Source organism: Elephas maximus, chromosome 3 (genome assembly GCF_024166365.1).
Source record: "Elephas maximus indicus isolate mEleMax1 chromosome 3, mEleMax1 primary haplotype, whole genome shotgun sequence".
Taxonomy (NCBI): domain Eukaryota; kingdom Metazoa; phylum Chordata; class Mammalia; order Proboscidea; family Elephantidae; genus Elephas; species Elephas maximus.
Genome location: NC_064821.1, coordinates 81,171,380 through 81,185,186, shown reverse-complemented (window position 1 = coordinate 81,185,186; position 13,807 = coordinate 81,171,380). Strand labels below are relative to the sequence as shown.

Below are 13,807 nucleotides of genomic sequence, written 5' to 3'. Positions count from 1 at the left end.
CCATCTATGCTGGAGACCTGGGTTTAGTTCCCGGCCACTGCGCCTCATATGCAGCCACCACCTTGGCAGTGGAGGCTTGCGTGTTGCTGTGATGCTGAACAGGTTTCACTAGAGCTTCCAGACTAAGATGGACTAGAAAGAAAGGCCTGGTGATTTACTTCCAAAAAGTAGCCAGTGAAAATCCTGTGGATCACAACAGTCCAATCTGCAACAGACCGGCAGTGTTTCCTTCCGTTGGGCAAAGGGTTGCTATGAGTCAGGGGCCAACTTGACAGCAGCTAACAACAACCACAAACACACATAAAACAAAGCTGTGTATCGATCGATTGATGAGACGTGACCAGAGACTTGCAGGAACTTAACCATGTATTTCTTCCAGGAGCAGTGGTTCAGAATTTCCTAATTCTGTGTTCGCGGTGACTTGATAGAACATTAACTACCGCAAATAATGAGAGTTCAGAAGGTGTCTCTGCAGGCCAACGTGACTGTGATCTTGGTGATGCAGAAGGAATGTTCTGAGGCCAATAAGAACAGGATGGTGGCGTGTGTATGGGCTGAAACAGAGAGTGGCAGTTGTTGGATTTGTGGGAAGATGCTCTTTACATTGGAACCACTCGGGGGCTTTGGTATCTGATCACGTAATATAAAAACTTTAGTAAGAATCAGTAGGAAGATAGTCTTTACAAAATCTTGGAAGGTCTGGGTGTTATTTCCCACCACCTGCTGTGTAGCTGTACCTGCTGACCCGACGTCCCTTTTTGGCAGCTGTGCTATTAAATAGCAGAGGGCACAGGGAAGCTTAGCCCCAGTTGTGGAACCTTGCCATCTGTTCACCTTGGTGAGTTTACCTCATTTGGTACCACAGTTACATTGCAAGTTTTTATTTGATCCTTTGTTATTTTCTAAAATAGGGATTTTAGACCCAGCACTGCTACCAACTTTGTATGACAAACTCTTTGAGCCTTCAGCTCCTCAAATCTTAAATAAAAGTGTAAGACTGGCTTTCTGGGGCCTTTCTTCCTCTTAATTCTCTAAGTTAGTAGCTCCTTTTGCACTTGGTCACCCCCAGCTAAGTTAGCTTTTTCCCGAGACAAGGACTGTGCTCCCCTCTTGAACATTCACCTTACTCAGTGGTAAAGCCAATGCTCTATACACAGTTGATGCTCAGTTGGAATGAATAACTGATAAAAACTGTTCCTATTTTCCAAGTCTTGCAAACAAAGATTAACTAAATACTTGGATTTTTTTTTGATTGGGACAGATTACCCAATAAGCAAGGTATGCACAGGCTTACTTGTGCTTACTTACTCATCTGTAGTGCACAATTTCACCTGTTTTGTGGTAAAAGCCATGTGAAATTGTTCACTACAGATGAGTAGGTAAACACAATTAAGCCCACGAATACCTTGCTTACTAGTTAATCCACCCCTGTGGAAAATACTTAAGATTTAAATTCCGTAGCTCTAGAATTGAATACTTCAGAGTTTAAAAATTTAGTTCATTATTTAGCTATGTTTATATAAAACAAACAAGAGTGTTAATATTTCTGAAAGCATTGTTCAATAAACCAAGGTAAATCTAAAAAGATTTTTTGCTTTCTAAATGGCCTCTGGATTTGGCATGTTTTCCTGCTATTGCCCCACATGTTAATGACCCATTTCTGTTTTGTAGAAAAGCACCGAGGATTTGCCTTTGTTGAATTTGAGTTGGCAGAGGTAAGAAATTTTCCCTTTTTAGTATTTGACTAGTGTCACCAATGTCACTGGTTACAAAAAGTGCCACTCTCCATTTGGATGGGTTTCTAGGCATGATGATGGCAGTTTCAAAGAGACAGGAAGTGCTGGTTGAAGGAAGGCCTGCTACGTATTTCTCTTTTCTCTGTGACCAGGGTGGGCATCCTTAAACCACCAGCTCTGACAGCCAGTTAGTATATGCTCTTTGTTGAATACATACAATCTAGGCAGGCAGGACGGAAAAATATGTCTTTTCCCCTGTGCTGTGCTGTTGAATTTTTATTTGAACACTTACTACACAAAGAATGAACTGAGTCATGAACTTTTCCTTTGCATTCTTTTGGCAGGATGCTGCAGCAGCTATTGACAACATGGTATGCCTGAGAATCTTTGTTTTTTTACTGAAGCTGTTATTTGGTGCTATGTTATGGTTCCAGGGACCCTCATCTGTGTATTGATTTTCAGTTTCCACAATGTCAAAGTTATATAGGAAGCAAAAATTTGTCATAATTTGAACATATTCTTTCTGCACTGGTCACTTACAAAATGAATTCTCATTCAGACATCGCTCCTCATTTAATGTTAGCATAAATCCCAACCTTCTGCATTGGTCGTTCTCCCTGGCTGTTTTGTGTCTCTAGCAAGGATCGGCAAACTGTGGTCCATGCATCAGAACCTCCCACAACCTGTTTGTTTATTCATTTTTTTGGTATGGTCTGTGAGCTAAATGGTTTTTACAGTTTTCAAGAGTTATTTAAAAAAAAAAAAAAAAGACGAAGAAGAATATACAGGAGGGACTGTATGTGGCTTGCAAAAACTAAAATATTTACTGTGGAGACCTTTACAGAAAGTTTGCTGACCCTGGTCTAGGGCAGTATACTGAAAATTGAGTGTAAACTGATTGCAAGGAAAACTATGAATTTTGCAAAAGAAAAAGGGTTTCATAAAGTTCATGAAAGTGATTGTGAAGAACTGCTTTAGTTGGTTGTACTTAAAAACAGAGCCTTGAAGAGTGAGGCTCTCAGACTAAAGAGTGACTGAGAAAACCTGTGAGGATTAATCAGGTGAGTGTTTCAAAAGAAAATGATTTGGAAGTCCTTGAGAAGGCATTGGGAAAGTTGATGAAACCTGTATGAGTTTCCTGTTGCTGCTGTAGCAAATTACCACAAACTTGGTGGCTTAAAACAGCACAGATTTATTTTCTTAAAGCTCTAGAGGTCAGAAGTCCAAAATAGATCTCACTGTTGGCAGAGCTTCCTCCTTTCTGGAGGCTTGAAGGGAGAATCCTTTTTTTTTTGCCTTTTCCAGCTTCTAGAGGCTGCCCACATTCCTTGGCTTGTGGCCCCTTCCTTCAAAGGGAACAATGGCTGGTTGAGTCTTTCCCACTCTGCGCCACTCTTCCACATTTAGAGGACCCTTGTGATTATTTTGGGCCCACCTGGCTAATTGAGGCTACTCTTCTTATTTTAAGGTCAGCCAATAGCAACCTTAATTCTTTTGCAGTCTTAATACCTTTTTGCCGTGTAATGTAACATATTCACAGGTTCTGGGGAGTAGGATGTGGACATCTTTGAGGGTTACCCTTGAGTATTTTTGCCCTTTTTATCTTTATGATCTTCATTATTAAATATGAAGTAAGGCTATCATTTCATGTTATCATTCAATTTTTTTTAAACTGCTGGAAATAAAATTAGCACCTGATGTATTTTTGTTTCTGAGAACAAGGGCATAGCTATAATTAATTATAACCTTATTAAATTAAGGAATCTTTTTCTTACGTTTTGTAGTTTTCTTGAAAAGGCCTGAAATGTTTACTTACCTTTTCCTGGTACCAGTTAATCTTGGTTAATGAAGTATTCTTACCCTTCATTCCATGTTCTCTGTTAGTTGATGTCCCACCATTTCAGGAGGTAACATATGATCAGGAACTGATGGTACTGAAGGAAGAAGTCCAAGCTGCCCTGAAGGCACTGGCGAAAAACAGGGCTCCAGGAATTGACAGAATACCAATTGAGATGTTTCAACAAACGGATGCAGCACTGGAAGTGCTCACTCGTCTATGCCAGGAAATTTGGAAGATAGCCACCTGGCCAACCGACTGGAAGACATCCATATTTGTGCCCATTCCAAAGAAAGGTGATCTAACAGAGTGTGGAAATTATCAAACAGTATCATTAATATCCCATGTAAGTAAAATTTTGCTGAAGATAATAAAAAATGGTTGCAGCAGTACATCGACGGGGAACTGCCAGAAATTTAAGCTCGATTCAGAAGAGGGTGTGGAATAAGGAATATCATTGCTGGTGTTAGATGGATCTTGGCGGAAAGCAGAGAATACCAGGAAGACGTTTACCTGCGTTTTATTGACAATGCAAAGGCATTCGACTGTGTGGATCATAACAAGTTATGAATAACATCGCAAAGAATGGGAATTCCAGAACACTTAATTGTACTCATGATGAACCTGTACGTAGACCAAGAAGCAGTTGTTTAAACAGAAGAAAGGGACACTGCATGATTTAAAGTTAAGAAAGGTGTGCATCAGGGTTGTACCCTTTCACCATACTTAACCTAGTTTGTATACTGAGCATATAATTTGAGAAGCTGGACTGTATGAAGAAGCACTCAACGTCAAGATTGGAGGAAGCCTTATTAACAACCTGTGATACGCAGATGACACAACCTTGCTTGTTGAGAGCAAAGAGAACTTGAAGCACTTACTGATGGAGATCAAAGACTACAGCCTTTAGTATGGATTACACCTCAACATAAAGAACACAGAAATCCTTACAACTGGACCAGTAAGTAGCATCATGATAAACAGAGAAAATACTGAAGTTGTCAAGGATTTCATTTTACTTAGATCAGCAATCAAGAAATCAAATGATGCACTGGGCAGATCTGCTGCAAAAGACCTCTTTAAAGCGTTAAAAAGCGAAGATGTCACTTTGATGTTTGAGGTGCGTCTGACCCAAGCCATGGTATTTTCAATCGCCTCATATGCGTGCAAAACCTGGACAATGAATAAGGAAGACCGAAGAAGAATTGATGCATACGAATTATGGTGTTAGTGAAGAATATTGAATATACCACAGACTGCCAGAAGAAGAAACAAATCTGTCTTGGTGGCATAGTGGTTAAGAGCTATGGTTGTTAACCGAAAGGTTGGCGGTTCGAATCTACCAGGTGCTCCTTGGAAACCCTGTGGGGCAGTTCTCTGTCCTATAGGGGTGTTATGAGTTGGAATTGACTCGAGGCAGCAGGTTTGGTTTTTGGTTTTGTCTTGGAAGAACTACAACCAGAATGCTACTTAGAAGCAAGGATGGTGAGACTTTGTCTCACGTACTTTGGACATATTATCAGGAGGGACCGGTCCCTGGAGAAGGACATCATGCTTGGTAAAGTAGATGGTCAGCGAAAAAGAGGAAGACCTTTAACAAAATGGATTGACAGAGTGGCTGCAACAATGGGCTGAAACATAGCAACAATTTTGAAGATGGTACAGGACCAGACAGTGTTTCGTTCTGTTGTACCTTGGGTTGCTATGAGTTGGAATTGACTTAATGGTACCTTACAACAGCAGTTTACCTTTTCCTGGTATCAATTATTCTTGGTATTCCTGCACTTCGTTCCACATTCTCTGTTAGTTACTCTGTCATCAAAATGTCCCTCTACAGTCAGTGATACCATTTGGCTTCGGTACAAAGCTGATCTTTTTAAGATGGACTCAGGTACTTGATAACTGTACTTACTCTTACAGCTTCTGAAAGCTTTGAACTAAAATCCAAAGATCATGCCAGAAAGGAAGCATATGGTGGCCCAGGGCTTCTGTGTGGTTAGTTTTGTGCTTAGCCTGCTGTTACGGGGCACAGGGTCTCAGGCTTGGAATTAATCATGAGCAGCTCTGAGACCTCTCAGAAGTAAGTGGGAGGTTCTTTTAACCTAATAGGATTAAAGAAAAAGGATGAGATGTATTTCAATCTTTCAGAATGAATCTGAACTCTTTGGGCGAACAATTCGTGTCAATTTGGCCAAACCAATGAGAATTAAGGAAGGCTCTTCCAGACCAGGTGAGTGGAACAACCACAGATTCCCCAGCAGGTCCTCAACTTGGGCCTTCGTTGTATTTTTTCCCTGTCTTATTTCCTGCTGTGGTGGTAAAATGGACAAGAGTACAGAGTGGTTTCTAGTGGAGAAAGGAATGCAGCACCTCCAGGAAGTATGAGATTCTCCCCCTGTGAAAGTTCTGATTTTGGATCTAGACCTAGACTGTTTCCCTCCAGCCTTGGCAAGGACTGGGACTTCCCTGTTGGCTTGACTTCGTCCTTATTTGCATTCACCTCTGCTAACATTTCCCATTCCTTTGGGAGACTGAGAGCCAAATAGTATGTTCTCCTTTGCTGACCAAGCTGTGAAGAAATGGATAGAGCTGATTAGCAGTTGACTGACAGCTTGACTTTTTTTTTTTTTTTTTGTACTTTTGATGAAGATGAACAGAGCAAACTAGTTTTTCATTAAACAATTAATAAACGTATTGTTTTGTGGCATTGGCTGTCAACCCCACCATATGTCAATACCCTCGCCTTCTTGACCTTGGGCTCCTCATTACCCGCTTTCCTGTCACCCCTGCCCCTTCTCTTCCTTATCCCTGGGCTGGTGTGCCCATTTAGTCTTATTTTGTTTTATGGACTTGTCTAATCTTTGGCTTAAGGGTGAACCTCAGGAGTGACTTCAGTACTGAGTTAAAAGGGTGTCAGGGGGCCATACTTTCGGGGCTTTTCCAATCTCTGTCAGACCAGTAAGTCTGGTCTTTTTTTGTGAGTTAGAATTTTGTTCTACATTTTTTTCCAGCTCTGTCCAGGACCCTCTGTTGTGATCCCTTTCAGAGCAGTCGGTGGTGGTAGCTGGTCACCATCTAGTTGTATGGGCCTCAGTCTGGTGGAGACTTTGATAGTTGTGGTCCGTTAGTCCTTTAGCCTAATCTTTCCCTTGTGTCTTTGATTTTCTTCATTTTCCCTGGCTCCAGATGGAGTATCTTAGATGGCCGCCCCAGAAGCTACTCACCAAAGTAGAATGTAGAACATTTTTTTTTTTTTGTAAACTGTGTTATGCCAATTGAGCTAAATGTTCCCTGTGACCATGGTCCCCAGCCCTTAGCCCAGTGATTCGGTCCCTCAGGGAGTTCGGATGTGTCTACGAAGCTTCCATTACCTTACCGTGGTCAAGTTGTGCTGACTTCCCCAGTATTGTGTACTGCCTTACCCTTCACCACAATTACCAGTTATCTATTGTCTAGTTAGTATTTTTCCCTCCTTACCCCTCACCTCCCTAGTAACCATCAAAGATTGATTGTTTCTGTGTGTGAACCTTTTCATGAGTTTTTATGGTAGTGGTCTCATATAGTATTTGCCCTTTCGTGATTGACTTATTTCACTCGGCATAATGCCCTCCAGATTCATCCATGTTGTGAGATGTTTCAAAAATTCATCGTTCTTTATCGTAGTATTCCATTGTGTGTATGTACTGTAGTTTATCCATTTATTTGTTGATGGGGACTTAGGTTGTTTCCATCTTTTTGCTGTTTTGAGTAATGCTGCAATGAACATGGGTGTGCATATGTTTATTCATGTGATGGCTCTTATTTCTCTAGGATATATTCCCAGGAGTGGGATTGCTGGATCATATGGTATCTAACTTTTTCAGAAAGCGCCACATCATTTTCCAAAATGGTTGTACCATTTTGCATTTCCACCAGTAGTGTGCATAGGAGTTCTAATCTCTCCGCAGCCTCTCCAACATTTGTTTTTTTCTGTTTTTTTTTTTTTTAATTTGTGCCAATAATGTCAGGGTGAGATGTTATCTCATTGTAGTTTTGATTTGCATTTCTCTGATGGCCAGTGATAGTGAGCATTTCCTCATGTGTCTGTTAGTTGTCGGAATGTCTTCTTTGATGGAAGCCTCTGTTCATATTCTTTGCTCATTTTTTAATTGGATTATTTGTCTTTTTGTCGTAGAGGTATTAGATTTTTCTGTAGATTTTAGAGATTAGACCTTTGTTGTATTTGCCATAGCCCCAAATTTTTTCCCAGCCTATGGGTTGTCTTTTTACCCTTTTGGTGAAGCCTTTTGATGAGCATAAGTGTTTAGTTTTTAGAAGACCCCAGTTATCTAGCTTATCTTCTGGTGTTTGTGTATTGGCAATTATAGTTTGTATGCTGTGTATGCTGTGTATTAGGGCCTATAGTGTTGGCCCTATTTTTCTTTTACAGTCTTTATAGTGTTTGGTTTTATATTTAGGTCTTTGATCCATTTTGAATTAGTTTTTGTGTGTTGATAGCTTGGCTTTCTTAACCATGTGTTTGATTCTTCCTATTCAGTTTGGTCAGATGATGACTGGTTGAAGAAGTTTTCAGGGAAGACTCTTGAAGAGAGTAAAGAGGAAGAAGGGTCACAGCCTGCCAAAGCAGAAACTCAGGAGGTAAGTTTGAGGGCTGTGCTTCCCGAAGAGAGACTTGTGCTTCCACCCAGGGCACCTCTGATGTGGGTGGTACTGGGTGAATTGAGTGGAGAAGTGTCCTTATAGGGCTGTATGTGTGCTTGGTATCGATCCGTGGTTGTGTCACGCGAGGCAGAAGTCTGAGGTTAGAGAGGACAGTGAGTGCTCCTCATTACCATTGTCTCTGCCCTCCTGACCTTTCCCACGCCCTCACCGAAGTCTCCAGACTCATGTCTCCTATTCTTGCTCTGATTCCGGGAAGGCAGAATAAGGTTGAGGCACTGTCCCCTCAGTCTGTGGACAGGTCAAAGGCCCTCCCTGCCTCGGGCCTTTCTCCTGCTTCTTAATACACCACCCTAACCAGTGCTTCTCCGGGCCTCCTCCTGTCCACCGTCTGAACAGTGGTGTTTCTCTAGTGCCTTCCTTAGCCCTCAGCTCCTCTGTCTCCACGCTTTCCGTGTAGTTCCTGCCACATTTGTCTTCTGTCTGAGGTGATAACGCTCATGTGCTAGTGACTCCCTGATTTCTCTCCTTTGTCCTGACCTCTCTCCTGAGTTCCACATATTTCTGCCTGAAAAATCTCACTGGCACCTTAAATAAACAAAGCATATCCCAAATGGATTTCCTCATCTCCTTTCACTCTGGTCTTCCTGGGTGCTCGATCTTGGTTAATTTTGCCGTCTTCCACATAGTCACTCAAACCAGAAACCTCAGTCTCATCTTAGGTCCCTCATTATAATTCTTAGCTAATACGTTACCGTTTCCTGCTGATTTTCTCTTTCAAATCTTCCTGAATCTCTCCTCTCCTCTTTGTTGCTGCCGCTGTTGTCTTGCCTTGTCATTTCTCCAGTGAATAATTACAGTGGCTTCCTAACTGGTTTCCTTTCCCCAGATCTGTTCTCTTCCTATTCTTAGCAGCAGAGGCACTTTCTAAAGCACAGGGCTCACTGTATCTCTCTCCGCAAGCATTCTGGTGCTCCCTTCTGTAGGACTGAGAACAGCTCCAACACAGGGGGCAGAAGGGCACTCCACGTTCTGACCCCTACCCATCTCTCCACTTTTCATTCCTGTTTTACACTCTAGAAACAAGTTTATATTTTCCTAGACAGCGCCGTAAGCAATTCCTCTGCCTAAAATGCCCTTTCACCTTATTTTACCTGGCTAACTCCTGCTGATTTTTCATAGCTTAGTTACCTCCTTCTCCAGAAAACTTTTCTGAATCCTCCAATTGAGTATAAGCATTTCTTTTGCGCTCCCGTGGCCTCTGGGCGCCTGTAGTACCCTCTGTCCTAGTATTCAATGTATTACGTTGAAATTACTTAAATGCTTAAATATTGTGTATTTGATGTTAGGGAGTGTTTCTGAGGGTACTACAAATAATTTAACCCCAATTACAATCCTTTTAGTTAAGTCTTATCATCTCCAATTCCAAATGAGGAAACTGGAGCACAGTGAGGTTGAATAGCTTGCCCAGCGTTATACACCTAGTAAGTAGTGGAGTTGAGATCTGAAGCAAGGCTGTATAGCTCCAGGATCTCTGCTGCCTTTCACATTTGTAGCTGTCCCTCCCCTACTAGACAGCTAGTTCCTTAAGGGCAGGGGCCACTCCACTTATTTCCTAACCCTGTTTCTTGGCCTGATATCTCAATATGTTAATATGTTGAAATATTAGTCCAAACTACAAATGAGGTAACTACAAGTGGAAGGGCTTGTATTGAATATTTTGTTTATGCTCTGATCAGCCTTGTCCACTTAAAGCACAAAGAAGGCTCCCATGTCCTCCATTGTCTTCTCAGCATTTAGGCCCACCTTGCTTCCATTGTGGCCAACCTTTGAACACGTAGGGTTAAGCACAGAGAGGAGGAATTGTTATGTAAAGGGGTCAGTTTACTGGAGGAAGGTGGACAGGCCTGCACTGGGGTGTGAGAGTGTTGAGATTCGTGTACTGTGGGCCAGAAAATGTTGTTCTGTGATTGCAGGTTAGGGTGAAGCCAATGTCTGAGGGTGCGCTTGATGAGTCAGCTGCCTGTGGGGTGGGGCTTGCATTAGATGGTGCTGAGGTACCCTGTCACTAGAGGTCCAGCTGGGTACAGTGGCTGTGTCCCCTGTCTGTTCCAGCCCTGTTGGGGCCCAAGGCCTTCCCTGTCAGCACCTCGCTCCTCTTCACAGAGAAAAGTCCCAGCCTGCTCACTGGAGTTGTGTTCTAGGTGTGTGTTCAGAAGAATTGCCCTCCTAGTTGGGGAGTCAGAGAACCCTTTATAACTTAGTAACTTCTTTTGCATCTAGGGGGAACCCACAGCAAAAAAGGCCCGCTCGAATCCTCAGGTGTACATGGACATCAAGATCGGGAACAAGCCGGCTGGCCGCCTCCAGATGCTCCTGCGTTCAGACGTTGTTCCCATGACAGCAGGTGAGCAAAACTCGGGGGTCAGGACGGCTGGGAGCCAGTGGCTGAGCAGGCTGGGGACGAAGCTGGAAATGCCGGGCCCTTGCCACTGTTTCTGCCTAAATCCGTCTCGGGCATCATAGATCCCAGCATCTAGTAACAAACAAGACAGAACTGGCATTGTTGAAGTTCTAGAACTATTTGAAAGAGTAAGCAGTTGAAAAATACAAACCGTTTTAATTACCTTCTGGTTTGGCTTTTATTTTTTTTTGGTAATTTAAAAATTGGGTTCTATTTTCAAACTTACAGGAATAAGAAACTCTCATCTATCCTTTACTCATTTATTACTTTTTGCCCTCCATGCTATCATACTTCCGTATGTGTGTGTGTGTGCACACGCATGCATATATATGTATGTATCAGTTTTTTGTTGTGATAAATACATATGTAACAAACATCTGCCATTTCAGCAGCCTTCACACGTATAGTTCAGTGACAGTTACGTTCATTGTGTTCAACCGTCCTTATTCATTCCCCAGTCTTTTCCATCACCCTTAACAGAAGATCAGTGTCCCCTAAATATTGTGGCCTCCTTTCCCCCTCCCTCCATCCCACCCATGGTAACCACTAATGAACTTTTGTCTCTCTGCACTTGCATATTGTGGATATTTCATATCAGTGGGATCATACAATATTTATCTTTTTGTGACTGACTTATTCAGCATGATGTTTTCAAGGCTCGTCCATGTTGTGGCATGTATCAGAACTTCCTTTCTCTTTTTGGCTAAGTAATCAGACAGTGAAAACCCTATGGATCATACTGGTCTGATTGGTAACTGATCATGGGGATGGCACGGGTCTGGGCATTTTGTTCCGTTGTACATGGGGTCACCATGAGTCGGGGGCCAACTCCATGGCAGCTAAAAGAAAAACAATATATGTGTTTTTCACTGTACCATTTGTGAGGAAGTTGAAGATATTATGGCCCTTTACTCCTAAACATTTCAGGGTGTGTTTCCTAAGAACAAACTATTCCTTTTACAACTATCAAAATTAGGAAACTTAATGTTGGTAAGTTAAGGCCATATCAAAATTTCATCACTTGTCCCAATATTGTCCTTTATAATAATTTTCTTGAGTTGGGATGGAAAGTAGAGTGATCAGCAGAGCCACTCTGACTTCTGCTTTTTGGTTCCTGGACCCCCAGGGACATAGCACTCTGTAACAGTCATTTGTTTAGGGTGTGTACTGTGCCTGTCTTCACAGGTTATCATTTCTAAGCTGGTGCCGCAGGTGCACCTTCAAAAGGCTTTTCCACCTCTCTGTCAGATCTGGACAGTGTGGCATTTGAAAGGAGCAGTGGATCGCGTGTTCAGATGCTGACTGCCACACCTTCTTTGCTGTAAAATGGGTCCCTTGGTTTGATGCCTTGTTACACAGGACCCTATGTCATTTGATCACACACTATGTAAGTCCTTGAATGGTGGTGCTGGCTGAACCCCTGTAGACAGTAAAAGTAAACCTGTATCCAGAATATTTGTGGATTCCTGTCAAGATGAATTGCTACCCCCTCCAGGGTTGCAGGGATCCAATATAATCAACATGCCATCCAGTGGCTGGTTGATCTGAAGGATGGGGGCTCAGCATTGGTCTCAGCTGCTGGTAATTTGGACGTGTGGTAGTAGCAATAGTTAGATAGCCTTGGTAAGTGAAGTCCATGCTCTGGTCTCCTACATTGCCTCCATGCTAGTCTTCATGGCTGCTTTGCCCATGTACCTTTTGGGGCAGCAATGGGCAGAAGAGGCTGGCTGATGTCAGTTGGCTGAGTCTTTCTGTCTGCTTGTTGTTTAATACCGCTTCTCTGGTGAATATTGTCTGGTGAGCATAAACATCGAAGATCTTCACACTGTGTGCCTACTCCCATAGTTCCATCCTTATGCCTCTTCCCCATACCTCTTCCAGTCTGTTTTCTTCCAGGCTACTGACCTGCCATCTAAGCCATTTGTCACTGTCTTTGAGTTCGTATATATTCTTACTTTGGCTCACTTTTCTTTCTGCACAATGCGGGTAACCAGGTTTGTTGCCTGAAGCTCTGCCCTTTGGGAGGATTTCCCATCCCCAGTTTTTTTTAGGGCCACCCCTGAGTAGAGCTGTAGTGCAGCAGTAGTCTGTTTTCAGCTTGCCCCTACATATCAAGCTGCTTATCAGTGAACCAAGCTTGTCCTCTCTACTTCTATGTCAGCTGGTCATAAGGGACCTCCACATGGCCATAGGTATGATCTGAGGAAGAGACACGGGTACAACAACAGTAGGTGACACGGAGGGTCTGGCCACCTGCCATGTAGCTTGTTCGTGCCTTCTGGCCCTGCTCACGGCTGACCTTGAGTGCGCCATTCCGTCTTATGGTAGATTGCTGCTGGGCCTGCCAGACCTTATGTCTTGTTGAGTCTAACAGAACCCAACTCATGATGAATAGCTTTGGCCACATGGTCAGTTGACACCGTGTGGTTAGGCTTTCCATCTCGGCAGGGCCCAGTGCCATGCCAAGAACTGCATTCAGATGGTGGAGAAGTCTCTGCTGCAGATGCCAGGGCCTTGCTCCAGAACCCGTCAGGTCTACATTGTGATTCTCCTCTTGGTGCTTGCTATAAACACCACATGGTGTCTTTTCCCACCGTACATAGTTCGCACATCATACATCTGCTGGGCCTGGACCTGCTTCAGGGCCCTTTCTGACTCTGGGCCTCCCTCAGTGCTGGCGGCCTTTGGTGTCACTCAGCAAATGTGTCAGAGCTGTTTTCTCAAGTGCGGTAGTCTGTCTGCAGAACTTGAAAAAGCCTGTTAGGCCTTGTGCTTCCTTCTTATTGGGGGGAAATGGGGTGTGAGATGCAGTGATTTGTCCTGGATACCTATACCGTCATATCCCCTGAAACCTTCACTATCTTCTAAATCCTCTTTAGATTTTTTTTCATCCCTGTGGAGCACACATCTTACATAAAGGTCTCTAGAGGACGTGCCACATCTCATTCTTCTGGTCCTGTTATCATGGTGCTGCTGATACCGTGGACCAGTGTGATGTGCTGCAGAATGTTCAGATGGGCCTGCCCCTTCCTATGGTGTGGTGACTGGATAAATGAAGAATAAGCATTTAATTTTTTAAAAACCTTTTTATTTTGAAAAAATGTCAAGCCT

The 13,807-nt window shown here is 43.0% G+C and overlaps 1 protein-coding gene across 4 annotated transcripts in view; it reads left to right on the top strand.

Moving 5' to 3' along the window:
• The window catches only part of LOC126072932 (peptidyl-prolyl cis-trans isomerase E), a 31,416-nt gene that overhangs the window by 1,959 nt on the left and 15,650 nt on the right, over window positions 1-13,807 (top strand). For 3 of the 4 annotated variants that reach the window (XM_049878866.1, XM_049878865.1, XM_049878864.1), the window contains 5 exons: window positions 1,672-1,715; window positions 2,081-2,107; window positions 5,722-5,803; window positions 8,111-8,211; window positions 10,516-10,639. In XM_049878866.1, the coding sequence (XP_049734823.1) occupies window positions 1,672-1,715; window positions 2,081-2,107; window positions 5,722-5,803; window positions 8,111-8,211; window positions 10,516-10,639 (378 nt within the window). Of the gene's footprint in view, window positions 1-1,669; window positions 1,716-2,080; window positions 2,108-3,041; window positions 3,205-5,721; window positions 5,804-8,110; window positions 8,212-10,515; window positions 10,640-13,807 lie in introns of those variants that run through there. The other variant, XM_049878867.1, reaches the window with a different exon arrangement.